General features: G+C 46.8%; 1 protein-coding gene across 4 annotated transcripts in view; it reads left to right on the plus strand.

Moving 5' to 3' along the window:
- The window catches only part of LOC309536760 (uncharacterized protein), a 33,660-nt gene extending 18,852 nt beyond the window's left edge, over window positions 1-14,808 (plus strand). For 3 of the 4 annotated variants that reach the window (XM_082231034.1, XM_082231037.1, XM_082231036.1), the window contains 8 exons: window positions 377-526; window positions 2,680-2,757; window positions 4,964-5,060; window positions 5,645-5,733; window positions 8,152-8,290; window positions 9,125-9,230; window positions 10,571-10,688; window positions 12,838-14,808. In XM_082231034.1, the coding sequence (XP_082087160.1) occupies window positions 377-526; window positions 2,680-2,757; window positions 4,964-5,060; window positions 5,645-5,733; window positions 8,152-8,290; window positions 9,125-9,230; window positions 10,571-10,688; window positions 12,838-13,712 (1,652 nt within the window). In that variant the 3' untranslated portion in view covers window positions 13,713-14,808. The remainder of the gene's footprint in view (window positions 1-376; window positions 527-2,679; window positions 2,758-4,963; window positions 5,061-5,644; window positions 5,734-8,151; window positions 8,291-9,124; window positions 9,231-10,570; window positions 10,689-12,837) is intronic. The other variant, XM_082231035.1, reaches the window with a different exon arrangement.
- Window positions 14,809-18,009: the final 3,201 nt, after the last annotated feature.

The raw sequence follows: 18,009 nt of genomic DNA on the forward strand, positions 1-18,009 counted from the left end.
ATTAGCCTCAACCAGAGCCAGGGCCTTTTCAACACTGGCCCCGGCCTGGTGGAATGCTCTGTCTCTTGAGACCAGGGCCCTGCGGGATCTGATCTCTTTCCACAGGGCCTGTAAGACACCTGGCCTTTGGCTTAGAATCAGTTTGATTCCCTCCCCCTCTTTCTTTTTCCTTTCTCCTCCTATGAAGAGATTGCTCCCTAATTGTTTTAATGTTGTATCTTAATCTTTTAAAGTATATTTTAAGCAACTTGTTTTTATTATTGGTTGTTAGCCGCCCTGAGCCCGGTCTTGGCTGGGGAGGACGGGGTATAAATAAAAATGTATTATTATTATTATTCCCTCTTGATTTTCCCTCTCCATCTCCCCTTGTGTCCAGGCACAATTCCTGAGCTTCTCCTGGAAAAAGTCCGAGCCGCCTGCTCAGATGCAGAAACCAAGAGACTGTCCCCACCAGGCCCAGAAGATGCTGGAGAAAAGCACGTCGAAGGGAGGAGAAGGAGGAGGAGGCGGCAACGAAGCATGGGCAGTGAGTATGCAAGACCAAACCCAGATCTTCTTGGATGATCGTTTGGAATCAGGGGCGCTTCCAAATTTCTCTCTGCTTGGTGAAATGCAGACTTACCTGCTTTCGAAGCATTAAGCATTTGCCATGGTTTCTTCTTTTAGTTCGGAATTCTGTTGGGTGATGACACGGGCGCTAGCCAGTAGGCTCCCTCCACAGCCTGATTATGCTTCACATTTAACAGAGTCTGCCCACTGCACTTGAAACGCTATGTCCGCCAAGGGACCCATGACACACCTTTTATCAGAACTTCACTTGTATTGGAATTGTTTATAAGATGTTGTTATTGTTCTGTCACTTGTTTTGAGTCCTTTGGGAGGAATAGTGGGATATAAAATTAATCATCATCATCATCATCATTGGCTCTTGTCCCGGCCACCAGTAGCATGTGGCCCCTGAAAGGTTATCCTGAAATGAATACGTTCTTGAGATTAAAAGGTTCTCTGCCCTTGTTGTGAGGGTAGTGACTTTGCTTTCGAAGAATTCTTTGAAGAGGCAGGGGAAAGTGGCTGTGATGGAGGCTGAGTTTTCTTTTCCTTTTTTCGGAAGGTACCAAACCAACAAATCTGAAAGGTTGTTGGCTTAAAAACAAACAAACAAACAAGGGAAAGTCTTTACAGTGGTACCTCGGGTTACAGATGCTTCAGGTTACATACGCTTCATGTTACAGACTCCGCTAACCCAGAAATAGTACCTCGGGTTAAGAACTTTGCTTCAGGATGAGAACAGAAATCACACGGTAGCAGCGCAGCGGCAGTGGGAGGCCCCATTAGATAAAGTGGTGCCTCAGGTTAAGAACAGTTTCAGGTTAAGAACGGACCTCCAGAATGAATTAAGTTCTTAACCCGAGGTACCACTGTATAAGGTGACTGTGATGGAGACTGAGTTTCCTTTTTCTTTTTTTCAGAGGGTACCAAATCAACAAATCTGAATAGTTGTTGGATTTTTAAAACAAACAAACAGCTTTTGATTATCAAGATGATAACCGCAATCAAAATTGTATCCTGCTGGAAAAAACTGGACCGCTTCCATATCCAAGTCAGGCTTCCTCGATGTCTAGCCCTGAATTCAATTTCTGGGCCTCCTTTGCCCAGGCTTCTTTCTGCTACGGTGTTCCACCTCACCACCTTGCCCCGGTTTCCTGAAATGTCCCTGCGACGTTTCAGCCCCGTTTCTCTTTCTCTCAAACTTTTAAACTCTTAACTCTCCCCAAGGATGTTATTTCTCTTCCAAACTGTTCCAGGAATAACAGGAGATGGCAGAGAGAAATATCAAGATTTGTCTGGAATGGGGAAAAGCCAAGGATAAAAAAATAAAATTTTAAGAGATGTGAAAGAAAGAGGCGGATTCTCACTTCCAGACTTAAAATTGTATTATGAAGCTGCACCCCTAGTTTGGATCCGAGATTGGATCAAGCTAGAAAGGGAGGAAATAACAGACTTGGAAGGACATGATAATAGGTTTGGATGGCATGCCTACCACTGATATGGAAAAGGAAAAGTACATAAAGGATTCCACAACCATTTAATAAGATCGTTGTTTAAAGTATGGGGGAAATATAAAGATTTATTAGAACCAAAAACATCCTGGTGGCTATCACCTATTGAAGCACTATCACTTAAAACATTGGGGGGGGGGGGAGTGGCCAACATATAGAGAATTGCTGGTTGAACAAGAGGGAAAGTTAAAATTGAAAGAATATGACGAAATAAAAGAACATCTTCAAAGCTGGCTGCATTATAAATTAAAGGATATCTTTAAAGAGCACGATAAGAAAAGCTTCTCATATTCGATGTATGTAATGTATGAAAAAGAAAAATGAATAAAAATTATATGTATACAGTGGTACCTCGAGTTAAGTACTTAATTCGTTCCGGAGGTCCGTTCTTAACCTGAAACTGTTCTTAACCTGAAGCACCACTTTAGCTAATGGGGCCTCCTGCTGCTGCTGTGCCGCTGGAGCAAGATTTCTGTTCTCATCCTGAAGCAAAGTTCTTAACCTGAAGCACTATTTCTGGGTTATCGGAGTCTGTAACCTGAAGCGTATGTAACCTGAGGTACCAATGTATATATAAATAAACTCTTAACTCTTCTCTTCCTCCCTTTCTTCCCTTCAGACATCGTCACCGAAGCCCTGAGCAAGTTCAAGACCGGCCGAGCTCTTTGCGCTGCCCCTTCCCAGGAGGTTCGCGAGGGTGAGTGGACATCCTCTTGAATTTCAGTTTCTTGGGGTTTTCCCCTTCTTCTAATCTTGAGCGCAGTTCTCCACATTTCCAACTTAAGAACGCAAGAAGAGGCTGCTGCAGCTCAGGCCAAAGATCCATTTAGTCCAGCATTCTGTTCTCACAGTGGCCAACCAGATGTTTGTGGAAAGCCAGCAAACTCGACCCATGCACAATAGCCCTTTCCCCGCCTGCGGTTTCCAACAACTTCAGAAGCATTTATTCCTCTCAGTTGTGGAGGCAGAAAAGAAGCCATTGTAGCTACTAGCCATCAATAGCCTTCCTAACCAATTTGCAATTTTCTGAAGTCCTCATGAAAATTCACCAGGATTCGATATCTTCTAATAGACACATTTCCCCCTGAAATAACGCATTCACGTGTGTTTTGTTTTTGCTCATCTGGACATTTTTATACAGACGCTTTAGTACTGGTTTTTGTACGCGTTACTTCACGGGAAACTGTAGCGCAAAATTCGGAGAAGTGCAAATTTCGAACTGTTTCAGAACCGGCGCGGCGAGCAAGAGGTTGAAAGGCCCTGCAGGCCAGGCGTTTATCCTTGCCCTGGGCATGATGCCAAGCACAGCTACTGGGCACCATGCCCAGGGGAAAGCCCCCTAAATTCCTGTCGCCATTGGCCAATTCGGTGGCAGGAGGATGATCCGGCCTGCAATAGGTCCTCACAGCCCCGCCTGAGGGAAAACAGTCCTTCAGAAAGTGCAAATTAAGTCAATTCGCCTTTAAATGAGAACTGAATCAATTTATTCCCTATCTGTAATGGGGGTTTAGGATTGGGGAGATGGACATGAGCCAAATTGAAGGAATAAATTTTCAGAGCGCTCAGCTGAGGCAGAGAACTTTTGAGTCTGCTTCTGGTTGTGGGCAACCAGTTGGCAAAAGCATTATTCTTGAAGTTCTCTTGGGTGACTGTGAAGAAGGCAGCTGCTTCTGGAGTAGAGCATTTCTTTTTAACCAACAGCTGCATTTGCTTTCTCACCCCCTGCGAAGATTTAGATCAGCCTTTCTCAAGCTTGGGTCCCCAGATGTTGTTGGACTACAACTCCCATCTCTGCCTTACTGCAGGGCAGATTCGAGGGTAAACCATACGCGGAACGAGCCTGCCCCTGCGGCTTGATGGAGGTAGAAACTGTCTCTCATGCCTTGTTACGCTGCCGTTTCTACGGGGATAGACGCTCGGTACTTATTACCCCTGCTATGCAAAAATCTCCAAATGAATCCAAACTTCAGTGTCTAAAATCCCTGGTAGAGGACAAGGATCCTGAGATCATGTAAAGGGTAGCTAAATTCTGTGCGATTGCCATAAAACTTAGGGAACAAGCTTAATCATTAATCATAATGATTAAGGCCTTAGATGATAATTTTAGGTTATATGTTAGTGACTAAGTTTTAATTTATATATATTTTTAACTGTTGCTATATCTGTATTGTCCCTGTAGCACCTTAAAGACCAACTAAGTTAGTTCTTGGTATGAGCTTTCGTGTGCATGCACACTTCTTCAGATAAGTGTATCTTATCAGTGTATCTGAAGAAGTGTGCATGCACACGAAAGCTCATACCAAGAGCTAACTTAGTTGGTCTTTAAGGTGCTACTGGAAGAAATTTTTTTATTTTGACTATGGCAGACCAACACGGCTACCTATCTGTAACTGTATTGTCCCTGTTATACCTAATTGCAAATTCAAATGTATCTCTATCGTGTTTTAGGGCTTCCTTGATATTGTATGTGGGCTGGAGTTGGTCTGTGACCGAAATAATAAAATTCATTCATTCACAACTGCCATCTTCCTTAGCTAACAGGATCGGTGGCCTGAGATGATGGGATTTGTAGTCTAACAACATCTGGGCGACCCAAGTTTGAGAAAAGCTGATTTAGATTCTTGTTAGATCTGGGTGGGTCTCATGAGAGATTTGGGGAGGCTACTGTGGCGCTGGATAAATAACTTTGTTGATACCGATTTTGAATCAGCTGCTGATTGATTCTCACTTGACTTGCAGAGCATTTGGTAGCCTTGAGATTACTTTTCGTGGCTTGTAAAGAAGGCTAGTTGCACACGCACACACACCTGTGTGTGTCTTCCGTGTTCCCATTTTGGACAACAGAAATAGACCGAATTGTCCAAATGCTTGTCCTCTTGAAAATATTCTCCCTTAACCCACAGGCTCCCCAGGTCACAGGACTCTGAAAGCATCTTTCAACTCCAAGAGGAAGGCCTCTGATGATGTGGCCGGGGCTGCTGAACTTTCAGCCAAGAAGAGGTACGTAGGAAACTGTCTTACGCAAAGCAGGATCCAGGTGTTTCAGGCCAGGGTTCTCCTGGAGATCACCTGGAGATGCCAGGATTGAAACATCTGCACCCACAGCGAAAGTCTTTCCCTGTGTTGGGATTCCCGTAACCTCTGAAACCAGCTGGGCTTGTCTAGCCAGGGTACGGTGTGCCCTCCATCCTCCCTTGGAGCACAGCCCATTTGGATTGGGACCCAGGGCCAGCTCAAAAGGTTGCAGGGACTTATTGGGGAAGACCCCCTCCCTTGGTGTATCCTCACCGCTCTTGTTACATCAGGCAACCTCTTTTTCATAGCTCGATGCCTATTTCTGTGCAGGTTCTGGTGATCAGCTGCCTCAGGTGTATTGTGTACGGCAGGTGTGGGGCTGGTCAAATGAAAGGCCAACAGGTTTCCCCCACCGCTGCTCCTCTCCCTCCTCATTTCTACCGCCCGCTTGCTTGCCAGGCGGAGAGTTTCCCCTGCCTCTTGGAACGCGGTTTCTAAATATATTAAATTAAATTTGGAAACCTGAGAAATCGCTCATCCCATCCTTTTCTCCTGTTCCCCACTGCCAGGAGGTCATCCTTGGATCCAGCAAACACGGATCTCTTTGGGGATGCTGTGCCCCTGTTTGATCGACCAGCGGATGTGGGTCCCTCGCAAGGTAATGATATCGTGACCACCGGCCACAAAACACACCTTGCTCAAAGAGGTGCTTGTTGCATGCATTTCACAGCAGAGCTCAGTTACCTGAAATTCTACGGCTCTATGCAAATGTAAACTGGTAGTACGTACTGTGTGTTTTTACTACAGCTAGCACGTTGTTGTTGTTTAGCCGTTTAGTCGTGTCCACCTCTTCGTGACCCCTGGACCAGAGCATGCCAGGCACTCCTGTCTTCCACTGCCTCCCACAGTTTGGTAAAACTCATGCTGGTAGCTTCGAGAACACTGTCCAACCATCTCATCCTCCGTCATCCCCTTCTCCTTGTGCCCCCCATCTTTCCCACCATCAGGGTCTTTTCCAGGGAGTCTTCTCTTCTCAGGAGGTGGCCAAAGTCTTGGAGCCTCAGCTTCAGGATCTGTCCTTCCAGTGAGCACTCAGGGCTGATTTCCTTCAGAATGGATCGGTTTGATCTTCTTGCAGTCCATGGGACTCTCAAGAGTCTCCTCCAGCACCAGAATTCAAAAGCATCCATTCTTTGGCGATCAGCCTTCTTTAGGTTCCAGCTCTCACTTCCATACATCACTACTTGGAAAAGCATGGCTTTAACTATACAGACCTTTGTTGGCAAGGTGATGACTCTGCTTTTTAAGATGCTGTCACAGCTGCCTGCATTTTTTGATTCCTGATGTTGCAGCTTCCGAGCTTCAAAATTCACTGCTATGCCACAGCTGGCTGCATGCAGACCTAATCTGTGGATTAATTGTTTAAAAGGCTGGCGACGATGGATCAGCTACAGATTCCTGAATCAGCGCTTACATTAAATTGTTACATCAGTGTTTGTTCTAAGAAGGAAGGCAATAGGCTTGCCTTTAAGAAGCTGAAGCTCTGTTGTCTCGCCTGTCTTCCTTTGTCAAGTTGTCATCCATCTGTCTCGAGAGGCAATGGAGTGCACTTCCGGGGGTGAACTCAAACTGCTGTGTTAGCATCACTGAAGTGACTTCCCTGGGGCGCAAAACTGGGCAGTGTGTATTGAGGTCTTGGGGTGCCTAGATGACACTGCTGTGGTCCAAAGGAATTCAATAAACACACAAGACGTAACCGGCTGGACGTTTGAAAAAATAATATATACTATTCATTGTATTGAATTGTAGATTTCAACAGAAGTAGCTCATAAAGTTCAACGAAAAAAGCAGAGGACCCGGTGGATCAGTTCATTCTCTAATCAGTTTATGCATAAGGTCCATAGCTACTACCATGCTACAAGATCCACTGTCCTGTGATATCATATATGAGTTTGTACTACTGATGAAGCCCAAGACGGCGAAACAAGGCTAATATTCCGGAAGTCCTTGTCTTAGACTCCGTGAAAGGATTCTGTGGAACTGCAACAACCTTTTGTGTGGATTGTTGGACTCTATGAACAGACAGGTGGAATAGACACTTTCACATATATGGACCTTATGGATAAACTGATTAGAGAATGAACTGATCCAATAGGTCTTCTGCTTCAGTCAGACATAGTTTCTCGCCTGTTTTCGATGTCTGCTCCAGACTTACTCTGCCAACAATCCCTGTGACTGAGGGATTATTGGCAAAGAACAATCCCTCAGTCACAGGGATTGTCTATATTAGATTTGAAGTAGTTATTCTTTATTTTTATTTTTATTTTGTTAATCATTTTATAACGCAACTAAACAACAAACAGAAAAACAAACAATACAAACAAATTCTTGTCTTATCCTTATTTTTTCTAGACATTGTTAGGTGGGCTTCCCCAAGTCCCCAAATCTGATTTTCATGTTACCTCATCTTTAGCAGTTTATATATATCATAATTTCTAACCATTTTTTTTTATCACGCTTACTTTTACCACAAAAATCTTCACATTTTATCACTTGCAAATAATACTATTTTAAAATACACTATCTTCTACTTCTAACCCTACAGCCTATATCCACTTCCAAAGCTATTCTAAGATTTAAATATTAACATATTTTTAAAAATATTCTTTAAACTTCTTCCAATCTTCTTCCACCGTCTCTTCTCTCTGTTCTCGGAGTCTCCCAGTCAGTTCGGCAAGTTCCATATAGTCCATGAAGTAGTTATTCTTTAAATGTTTTTATTAATTTTATATAACTCTAGGCAGAAGTGCCTGGTGTTCCCAGAAAATATTGTGGGTTGTTTTTATAATGTGATTTGTGAGTTCCAGCTCGTCCCAAAAAAACACACTAAGTCACTCTCAAGTGATGTTTTGGTTTGCCATCTTGATTCAAAATGGCACCCAAATGGTCACGAAGACTGTTGCCCTCAACTTTGGGGACCTAACACGCTTAATCAGCCTGTTGAGTTGCCCAGAACAGTGTTCATGGGAAGCAACCCATAAACGGAACGAAATAAACTTGTGTTCTCCCTACGCAGATCCTACAAGCCCTGCTCCCGTTTCTCCCAGAGGACCTTCCAGTCCGTTCTCCGATCTAGGGCGCCTCCCCGGAGACCCATGGACCCCGGCTGTGAAAACTCAGAGGAGAAGGAGCAGCGGCAGAAAACGACCCCAAAGGTGGGGTTGCAAGTGGGTCTTTCCATGGAGGGCGGGAGGGATGAGCTATGGTGGGGGTGATGTTGATGATAGGAAGACTTTGTCGTATGCAAAGATGTGGAAGCTTCCCTCCCCAAAAGCCCCGAGAGGGGGAGGTGAGAATTTTCCCACTGCATGTTTTGCTATTCTTGTAGTCTGTTGTGTTTTTGTAATGTTTTGCTAGTTGTCCTGGGTTCTCTTTGGAAGAGCAAGGCACAGAAGTGGACCAATAAATATCAGCTTCAGATAGGAGGGTTCGTGGGCGCGTGGGAACCCTGACCCACAGGCTAAATGTGCCCCACCAGACCTCCTCATTTTGCCCAGGGGGTCATTTCCCCTAGACCATGGGTAGGCAAACTAAGGCCCGGGTGCCGGATCTGGCCCAATCGCCTTCTCAATCCAGCCCATGGTCAGTCCGGGAATCAGCGTGTTTTTACATGAGTAGAATGTGTCCTTTTATTTAAAATGCATCTCTGCTTTATCAGCTTGGTCGCAGCAGAGATCCTGACAATTGAAAGCGCATGGCTTCAGTGGCGTAGCGTGGGGGGTGCAGGGGGGGCCGGGCGCACCGGGCGCAACATCTGGGGATTAGGGTTAGGGGGCGCAAATTACTTGCCTTGCCCCGGGTGCTGACAACCCATGCTACGCCACTGCATGGCTTTCCCCAAAGAATCCCGGGAACTGTAGAGTATCCCCTCACAGAGCTACACTTCCCAGAACTACACTTCCCACGATTCTTTGGGTGAAGTCACGTGCTTTCAATGTACATGTGACCAAAGCATTTTGACTGCTTCACTCTCTCCCCTTCCCTTTCAGGAAGCATTCCGCTCTGACTCCCCCCTGCCGCTCCCCAGCGCCGTTTGAGCGAAAGGACACAGGGCGCAAATCCCTGCGCATCTTCTCCCGCAACAGCAAGGATCAGGTGAGTCCTCCGGAGAGCTAGAGACCCTCGCATGCTCCATGGCCCATCTATCCTCCTGTTTCTGTACTTTCATGCTTCTCGTTCCAGCCAGCAGAGGCAGCGAATGGCTAGCAATTTGTGTGTGATAACTGGTTGTTCTCACAGAGCTTTCCCTGACCTGCTGCTCTCCATATGTTTTGGGATGCGAAACCATCTGGTTATTGGTCATGCTGGATAGGACCAATGGGTCTTGTCCAACAACATCTGCAGGGCACCAGAAAAATGCAATACAGTGGTACCTCGGGTTACATACGCTTCAGGTTACAGACTCCGCCAACCCAGAAATAGTACCTCAGGTTAAGAACTTTGCTTCAGGATGAGAACAGAAATCGCGCTCCGGCGGCAGCAGGAGGCCCCATTAGCTAAAGTGGTGCTTCAGGTTAAGAACAGTTTCAGGTTAAGAACGGACCTCCGGAACGAATTAAGTACTTAACCCGAGGTACCACTGTACTGTATTTTTCCGTCTATAAGACACCCCCATGTATAAGATGCCCCCTATTTTGGGGGGCTCAGATTTAAGAAAATGGGGGGGACATGTATCCGTGTATAAGATGCCCCCTAATTTTTGACATTTATTAAAGGGAAAAAATCTAGTCTTATACACGGAGAAATACGGTAATTGCAAACTATGGCCAACTGTGACCATATGTTTAAAACACTATAATGCCTATTTAAACAGTCATGGTTTCCTGGGAACTCTAGTTTAAGGGTGCTAAGAGTTGTTAAAAAGGTAAAGGGAACCCTGACCATTAGGTGCAGTCGTGGCCGACTCTGGGGTTGCGGCACTCATCTTGCTTTACTGGCCGAGGGAGCCGGCGTACAGCTTCCGGGTCATGTGGCCAGCATGACTAAGCCGCTTCTGGCGAACCAGAGCAGCACACAGAAATGCCGTTTACCTTCCCGCTGGCTAGAACAATGCAGCAGTCTGATTGGTCCGCAGGAGCCACCCAATCCAGCTCCAGGTGGAAGTGAATCCACAACCTGATTGGCCTACAGGAGAATCCTGGAATTAGCCAATCACGTGCAGCCCATTGTGTAAATAATGTATATAAAGCAGATATTTTGGGGGAGCTTTCATTCCTCCTCACCACTAGGAGCTGAATAAAGAGCATGAAATCCACTCTCGACTCCGGGTATATTTCAGACTTCCTAGGTACAACTGTAGTTGTTTCACCCACGTTCGCCTCTGGACCTTCCTGCCTCTGGCATGTGGCCCCCAAAAGGTTTCCTGCTATGGAAAGTAGCCCTGGGGAAGTTTCCCCACCCCAGCCTCTGATTGGATCTTTTGCTTTGTCTCCTAGCAACCGCTTCCTGCCTCCGCCAAAGCGAAGAAGATGGTGCCTGAGGCCTTGGAAGTCCCAACATCCCAGCAGAGATGGGCGTGGCTCCATTCACACAAGCTCAGAGAAAGTGAGCTAGGTAAGGTCTTGCTAATCCTTGGCCTGTGGATTTTTCCCGCGCATCCAATAATAATAATAATAATTTATTACTTATACCCTGCCCATCTGGCTGACTTTCCCCAGCCACTCTGGGCGGCTTCCAATCAAGTGTTAAAAACAATACAGCATTACATATTAAAAACTTCCCTAAACAGGGCTGCCTTCAGATGTCTTTTAAAGATAAGACAGCTGCTTATTTCCTTCACATCTGAAGGGAGGGCGTTCCACAGGGCGGGAGCCACTACCGAGAAGGCCCTCTGCCTGGTTCCCTGTAAGCTCACTTCTCCAATACTTAACGGGGCAAAGGAGAGGGTCAGCAAGTATCGCAGGTGAATGCCCATTTCTCCCGATCTAGGAAAGGCACAGAGTCACCCTGACAAGAGGGCCTTCTGGCTGTTCCCTCGCTGCAAGAAGCGAAGCTACAGGGAACCTGGCAGAGGGCCTTCTCGGTGGTGGCACCCGCCCTGTGGAACGCCCTCCCATCAGATGTCAAAGAGAAAAACAACTACCAGACTTTTAGAAAACATCTGAAGGCAGCCCTCTTTAGGGAAGTTTTAATAATAATAATAATAATAATAATAATAATAATAATAATAATAATTTATTTATACCCCGCCCATCTGGCTGGGCCTCCCCAGCCACTCTGGGCGGCTTCCATAGAAACCAAAAATACAATAAAATATCACACGTTAAAAACTTCCCTGAACAGGGCTGCCTTAAGATGTCTTCTGAATGTCAGGTAGTTGTTTATCGATTTGACATCTGCTGGAGGGGCGTTCCACAGGGCGGGCGCCACTACCGAGAAGGCCCTCTGCCTGGTTCCCTGTAGCTTTGCTTCTCGCAATGAGGGAACCGCCAGAAGGCCCTCAGCGCTGGACCTCAGCGTCCGGGCAGAATGATAGGGGTGGAGACGCTCCTTCAGGTATACTGGACCGAGGCCGTTTAGGGCTTTAAAGGTCAGCACCAACACTTTGAATTGTGCTCGGAAACATACTGGGAGCCAATGTAGGTCTTTCAAGACCGGAGTTATATGTTTAACAGACCACTGTATTTTAATACTTTGTTGGAAGCCGCCCAGAGTGGCTGGGGAAACCCAGCCAGAGGGGTGGGGTATAAATAATATATTATTATTATTATTATTATTATTATTATTATTATTATTATTATTAATTATCGCTCTTACTGTTGGAAAGTTCTTCCTGATGTTTAGTCAGAAGCCATTGGTCCGAGTCTTACCCCTCCAGAGTAGGAGAAAACAAGCTTGTTTCCTCGTCGATGTGGCAGCCCTTGAGATATTTGAAGATGGCTACACAGAACTACAATTCCCAGAGTTCCGGGGAAGAAGGATTGATGGTTCTACCATGGGAATCCCAACCCTAATCTCTCCTTACTAGATAGGCAAAAGAAAACCACCACGACAGCTATAAGCCTTGTGTGTGTGTTGGGGCAATATGGTCCTTAGGTGGCCTTGGGTGGTGATGGCAGTGGTGGTGAGGCTACCTCTGACAACTCCCAGCCTTTGCCAACCAGGTGCCCTCCGGCTTTCGGACTACAACTCCCATTAGCACCAGCCCGCCACAGAATTGTAGTCCAAAACACCCAGAGGGACCAGGTTGGCCAAGGTTGCTGAAGCCCAACCAGTGCTTTTTGTCGTTTGAAACAACTGCAAACAACCTCCTTCCTTGGAGGTTTCTTAGCAGAGGTTGGACGGACATCTGCCATTGATGCTTTAGCCGAGATCCCTGCATCGCAGGGGGCTGGACTAGATCAGGCATAGGCAAACTCGGCCCTCCAGATGTTTTGGGACTACAACTCCCATCATCCCTAGCTAACAGGACCAGTGGTCAGGGATGATGAGAATTGTAGTCACAAAAACATCTGGAGGGCCGAGATTGCCTATGCCTGGACTAGATGAATCTCGGTGGTCCTTTCCAACTCAACAATTCTATGAAAGTCCCACTGGTAAAGACAACCAAATTCATTCGGTGTGAGATCTTGGGCACTTGAACTCATGTCCAGATGAGCATGCAGAAGCTCATCTCATATTTACCGGGGGTGCCACAAGACTCTGTACAGCTGCATGGCATTAAACACGACTCCCTCTTCTCTTGGGATGTCTTATTTTTTAGGATCTACAAGCCAGCCGCCCAGCGAAAATGCTTGCGGGCCTAGCTGCACAAATCCAGAGGCCGGAGATGCTGCGGCGAGATGTAAACACAGAAATCCCTGTTTGAATGCTGTCAGCTATGCCCATCAGGAGCCAGATATGGATGCCTTGGTAGCGGCGGCCGAACAGCCAGATCCTCTACCCAGACAGCGCCAGGTTCTACGGCGGTCGATGAGCTGGCCCGAAGAGCTTTCGGTGAGGGCTGCCGCAGAAGACAGCGAAATGGATTTCTCCCCTTCTGTCGGCCCAGGAGCGCATCATGCCCAGAGCTTAGGCCTAGCCGAGCCAGAGCAGCCTGACATGGAAGTATTAGTGGCCGGCATGAGGCAACTGGGCATCCCCACTGTTTGTGTCACACTGGCAGACAGCTGCCCAGAGAACGGGCCACAAAGGATGCTTCCCTCGGATCCTGGCTCCCCCAGCACTCTGGCCGACCGCTTCCGCCAACTCCCCGAGGCTCCCAAAACCGGCCTCAAGCGCCTGACCCTTAGCTTCCAGCGGGCATCGCCCCAGCCCGACAATGGGTCGGAGGCCGCGAAGCTCAGCGTCCCCAAGCGCAAGGCGGGGCGCCGCTTTGGCCGGTCCGTGAGCCACGAGAGTGGCCTGCCCTTGCAAGCCGGACAGGAGACTGGGCACGCGGCGACAAAGGGAGCCCCCGGGCTGCCCGCCAGGAGCCCCTTGCTGTCCTTCAAGGCCTACGGGCGGCAGATCTGCATAACTCGAAAAAACATCATGATGTCCCTGGCCGGGCTGCGTGGCAAAAGGGAGGTGGCGAGGTCTCCGGATTCCGGCCTGTCGAGTCAGGATCCGCCAAGCGCCAACTGGAGCACCTGCTAGAGGGAAAGAGGAGTTGGACCTATGGCGTCTCTCCCCAAATTCCCTTGGATGGTGGCAGGAATAGGTAGCTTGTGGCCGTCCCAAACTCCCTGGACTTGCGGCAAAACGTGGCAGCAGCCGGTGACCCAACGACAGCTGCTTTTTCGCCCAGGTGGGGTTAATCGTCATCTGTCTAACAACCCTGAAGGTGGGCTATCCCCACCAGAAACTATTTTCCTTTGCTCAGCATGGGGACCCCCTTCAGATATTGTCGGACTACAACTCCCATCATCCCTGCCCCTGCTGGTGGTGGCTGATGGGATTTGTAGTCCAACAACATCTGGCGCTCAAAGAGGCCTTTAACAAGATCCTGGTTTTAACACCAATTCCTGTTCTCACACGGCCCATTCTGATGTCCCAAACTAACTCCCCCCCCTTCACTGTCTCTGTGTGTTGTTTTTGCCTTTTCACCAGCTAACCTTGTGCAAAGTTTTGTATAAAACCTATTGGTTGTGAGTGTTGGAAGAGTATCTATTTAGTAAACCCCCCTTCCCAAATCCACACCCTGTGTCCCCCCTCCAAATCATCTACCACTAGCAGCTCTGACTTTGTATTTTATACCCGTAATTCATATTATTTCTCTCCCCCCCCCCCGGCTGCCCGTGGGGATCTGAATATTTGCAGGACTGGTCCTGGCACAGCAAACCAGAGCCTCAAAAATCACCGTTTAGAGTCGTAGAATTATGCTTGTTAAAATCACCATTTGAAATTGGAAGGACTTTTCTCCTGCAGCTTATAAGCGAAGGTGAAAAGGGGGAGCTGGGTTTGATCTGTTTTCGCTTCCCTCAAAATTATTGGTGGCTGGAAAAGGGAATAAGACTAAAAAAAAAGAAAATTCCTCAGTCACATATTATATTAGTTCAGTTTGCTGTCGGATGTTTGCGTGTGCAGGTCCCCCAGTCGCCCTCCAGGGGGCAGTCAGGTGCTTCCCTTGTTTCCAAATATACTCTTATTATTTTAAAGAAAATCTTTTCTGATGGGTATGTCTGCAACGCCTTGTATACCTTTTTTCTTAATTCTAACAAACACGAAATAATTAAAAGCAAGAAATACCACACGGCGGCTGTTTCTCCTAAATGACTTCTTCCTCCATAACATGGTTTTTTTTTTGTTTTTGCTTTTAACTCACTGAGTTGTCTTTTTAATTGTCCTATGCTTTTCATTAGTCTTTATGCTGTATATATGAAGGTAAAGGGACCCCTGACCATTAGGTCCAGTCGTGACCGACTCTGGGGTTGCGGCGCTCATCTCGCTTTACTGGCCGAGGGAGCCAGCTTACAGCTTCCGGGTCATGTGGCCAGCATGACTAAGCCGCTTCTGGCGAACCAGAGCAGCGCACGGAAACGCCATTTATCTTCCCGCTGCAGCAGTACCTATTAATCTACTTGTACTTCATGCTTTCAAACTGCTAGGTTGGCAGGAGCAGGGACCGAACAACAGGAGCTCACCCCATCGCGGGGATTCGAACTGCCAACCTTCTGATTGGCAAGTCCTAGGCTCTGTGGTTTAGAGTAGACCACAGTGCCACCCGCATCCCTCCTATATATATATAAAATTCTGATTCTGTTAATGGCTGGTTCAGCCCCATCATCATTACTTGAAGCAAGGGGCTGAATACCTTGGCTGCTGCAGTCTCTAAATATTAAAACAAACAAACACTCATTTTTCTTTTCAGCAGTTTTGCCGGCATCTCTCTTGGCCCAGTGTCTTAAAATCCAGCCTTCCTCGATGCAACATTAAGATCCAGGCTCCTTTTGCTCATCAACTTCACTGTCAGAATGAAAAGAGAGGTTAATTTGAGGGATGCCCTCCGGTGGTGTTTGCGGGGGGGGGGGGTGGCAAGGCGGAAGGAGGTGAGAATCTAAATTCAGTAAGTCATAAGCATCTGGAAGCAGAAAGCGGTGGAGGTTAAATTAGGTTGATTTCAGCAGAGATGATAGAGCAGAGATGGGGAAATCTGTTGCTTCTCCAAAGAAATCCATTTAACGTTCTGGATCTATACAAAGCTGGAGCGTGGGACTGCATCTGCATTTAAAGCACCCCCCAAAAAATAATAATCATCATGGGAACTGTAGATTGTTAAAGGTGCAGGGAATTGTAGATTGTTAAAGGTGCAGCCAGATGGGCGGGGTATAAATTATAAATTATTATTATTATTATGGGGCAAAGAGGTTATACTAGTAGCTGACCCTTGTGCTCTCTTCCAATTCTACGATTCTCTGACTGCCTAGAATCAATCCTACTGTAAACTGAGTTCTCTGTTGCAGATCGCTTCTCCCAAACAATGCCCTGTTGCTTTGGCCTGTGTTTATATCTGCCACCTGCATGACTGTGCAGAAATGGAATATTTTTCTTCTGCTTGTCTTTCTGTCTCATCTGGCTTGGCTAAGCGGTGTTTGTTACTAGTCTTTGCAAACATCTTTCTCTCTCTCCCTCTCCTTTTTTCACCTCCAGAACTGGTTTCACCTTCAGCCTTTTCCCTGCTTCCACACAAACACCTTCTTCAGAGGTGAGGAATGAAGGACTGACGGCTGTTTGGAATTTTAGCAGCCTGTCTGGAATTTTCTCTTCCTGGCTCCGAGCCAGGAACCAGGAACATATTTTTAAAAAAAGCCAGCTTAGAAAACGTGTGGTCAGTTTTATCTCCTTACTCTCTGAAAGATGCAGACAGGTTAGGGCTTCAAAAATAAAAAAAAAACTGTATGTTTTCCCCACCCTCTCTACAATGCTGATGGCAGTGCGCCTTTAAGTTAATTAATTAAGGAAGGAACGGGGGATCCTATCACCTTTCCTGGAAAGAAAGCAAGGCTAGTAAGTATGAGAAATGCAATCCTTTTACAGACTGCAGAATGAAGAATCACAGAACTGTAGATTTGGAAGAGACCCCAAGGGTCATCTAGCCCAACCCCCTGCCCTGCAAAGCAGGATTCATAGCTAAATAATCTCTGACAGATGGCCAGCCCCAACCACTGTTTAAGGAGTGTGCGCCACCTTCTGAGATGGTCAATTCCACCGTCAAACAGCTCTTGCTGTCAGAATGCAGCCAAGTATTAGACAACCTCCAGCATCAGATTCCCAGTTTATTTTGCAAATGAGCCACTTGAAGGATTACCTAGTAATACAGACCCGGTAGTGATGTATGGAAGTGAAAGCTGGACCATAAAGAAGGCTGATCGCCGAAGAATCGATGCTTTTGAATTCTGGTGCTGGAGGAGACTCTTGAGAGTCCCATGGACTGCAGGAAGATCAAACCTCTCCATTCTGAAGGAAATCAGCCCTGAGTGCTCACTGGAAGGACAGATCGTGAAGCTGAGGCTCCAAGACTTTGGCCACCACATGAGAAGAGAAGACTCCCTGGGAAAGACCCTGATGTTGGGAAAGATGGAGGGCACAAGGAGAAGGGGACAACAGAGGACGAGATGGTTGGACAGTGTTCTCGAAGCTACCAGCATGAGTTTGACCAAACTGCGGGAGGCAGTGGAAGACAGGAGTGCCTGGCGTGCTCTGGTCCAGGGGGTCACAAAGAGTCGGACATGACTAAACAACAAATGAAATAATATGCAGTTGAAAAGCTTGACAATAGGACCCTTGGAGGGGAGGGTGGGAAGTCTGGAGATTCAGATAAATCTCAAAAAAATGGATATGTACTTTGTATTGTTATAAATCTACACTTGTACAGTGGTACCTCGGGTTACATACGCTTCAGGTTACAGACGCTTCAGGTTACAGACTCCGCTAACCCAGAAATAGTACCTCGGGTTAAGAACTTTGCTTCAGGGTGAGAACAGAAATCGTGCTCCGGCGACACGGCGGCAGCAGGAGGCCCCATTAGCTAAAGTGGTGCTTCAGGTTAAGAACAGTTTCAGGTTAAGAACAGACCTCTGGAACGAATTAAGTTCTTAACCTGAGGTACCACTGTACAATCAAAAATCATCTGGAAAAAAAAGACTAATATATAATTTAAAAAACACAAAAAACCCCACCATTAAACAGTTAATAACAGACACCAGTTAGCCATTACAAAACATAAGAAGAGTCCTTCTGGATTCGACCAAAGGCCCAGATCCTGTTCTCACAGCAGCCAACCAGATGCCTGCAAGCTGAATCTGAGAACCAGAGCAACTCCCTTCTGCAGTTTCCAGGAACTGGTATTCAGAAGCTTTGCTGGCTCCGACTGTGGAAGGGGACAATATCCTGGCTCGTAGCTGCTGACAGCCCCCCAGGAATTCCTCTTTTAGAGCCATTGAGGGAGGATGCG

This window comes from Podarcis vaucheri, assembly GCF_965113315.1.
Source record: "Podarcis vaucheri genome assembly, chromosome: 7".
NCBI lineage: Eukaryota > Metazoa > Chordata > Lepidosauria > Squamata > Lacertidae > Podarcis > Podarcis vaucheri.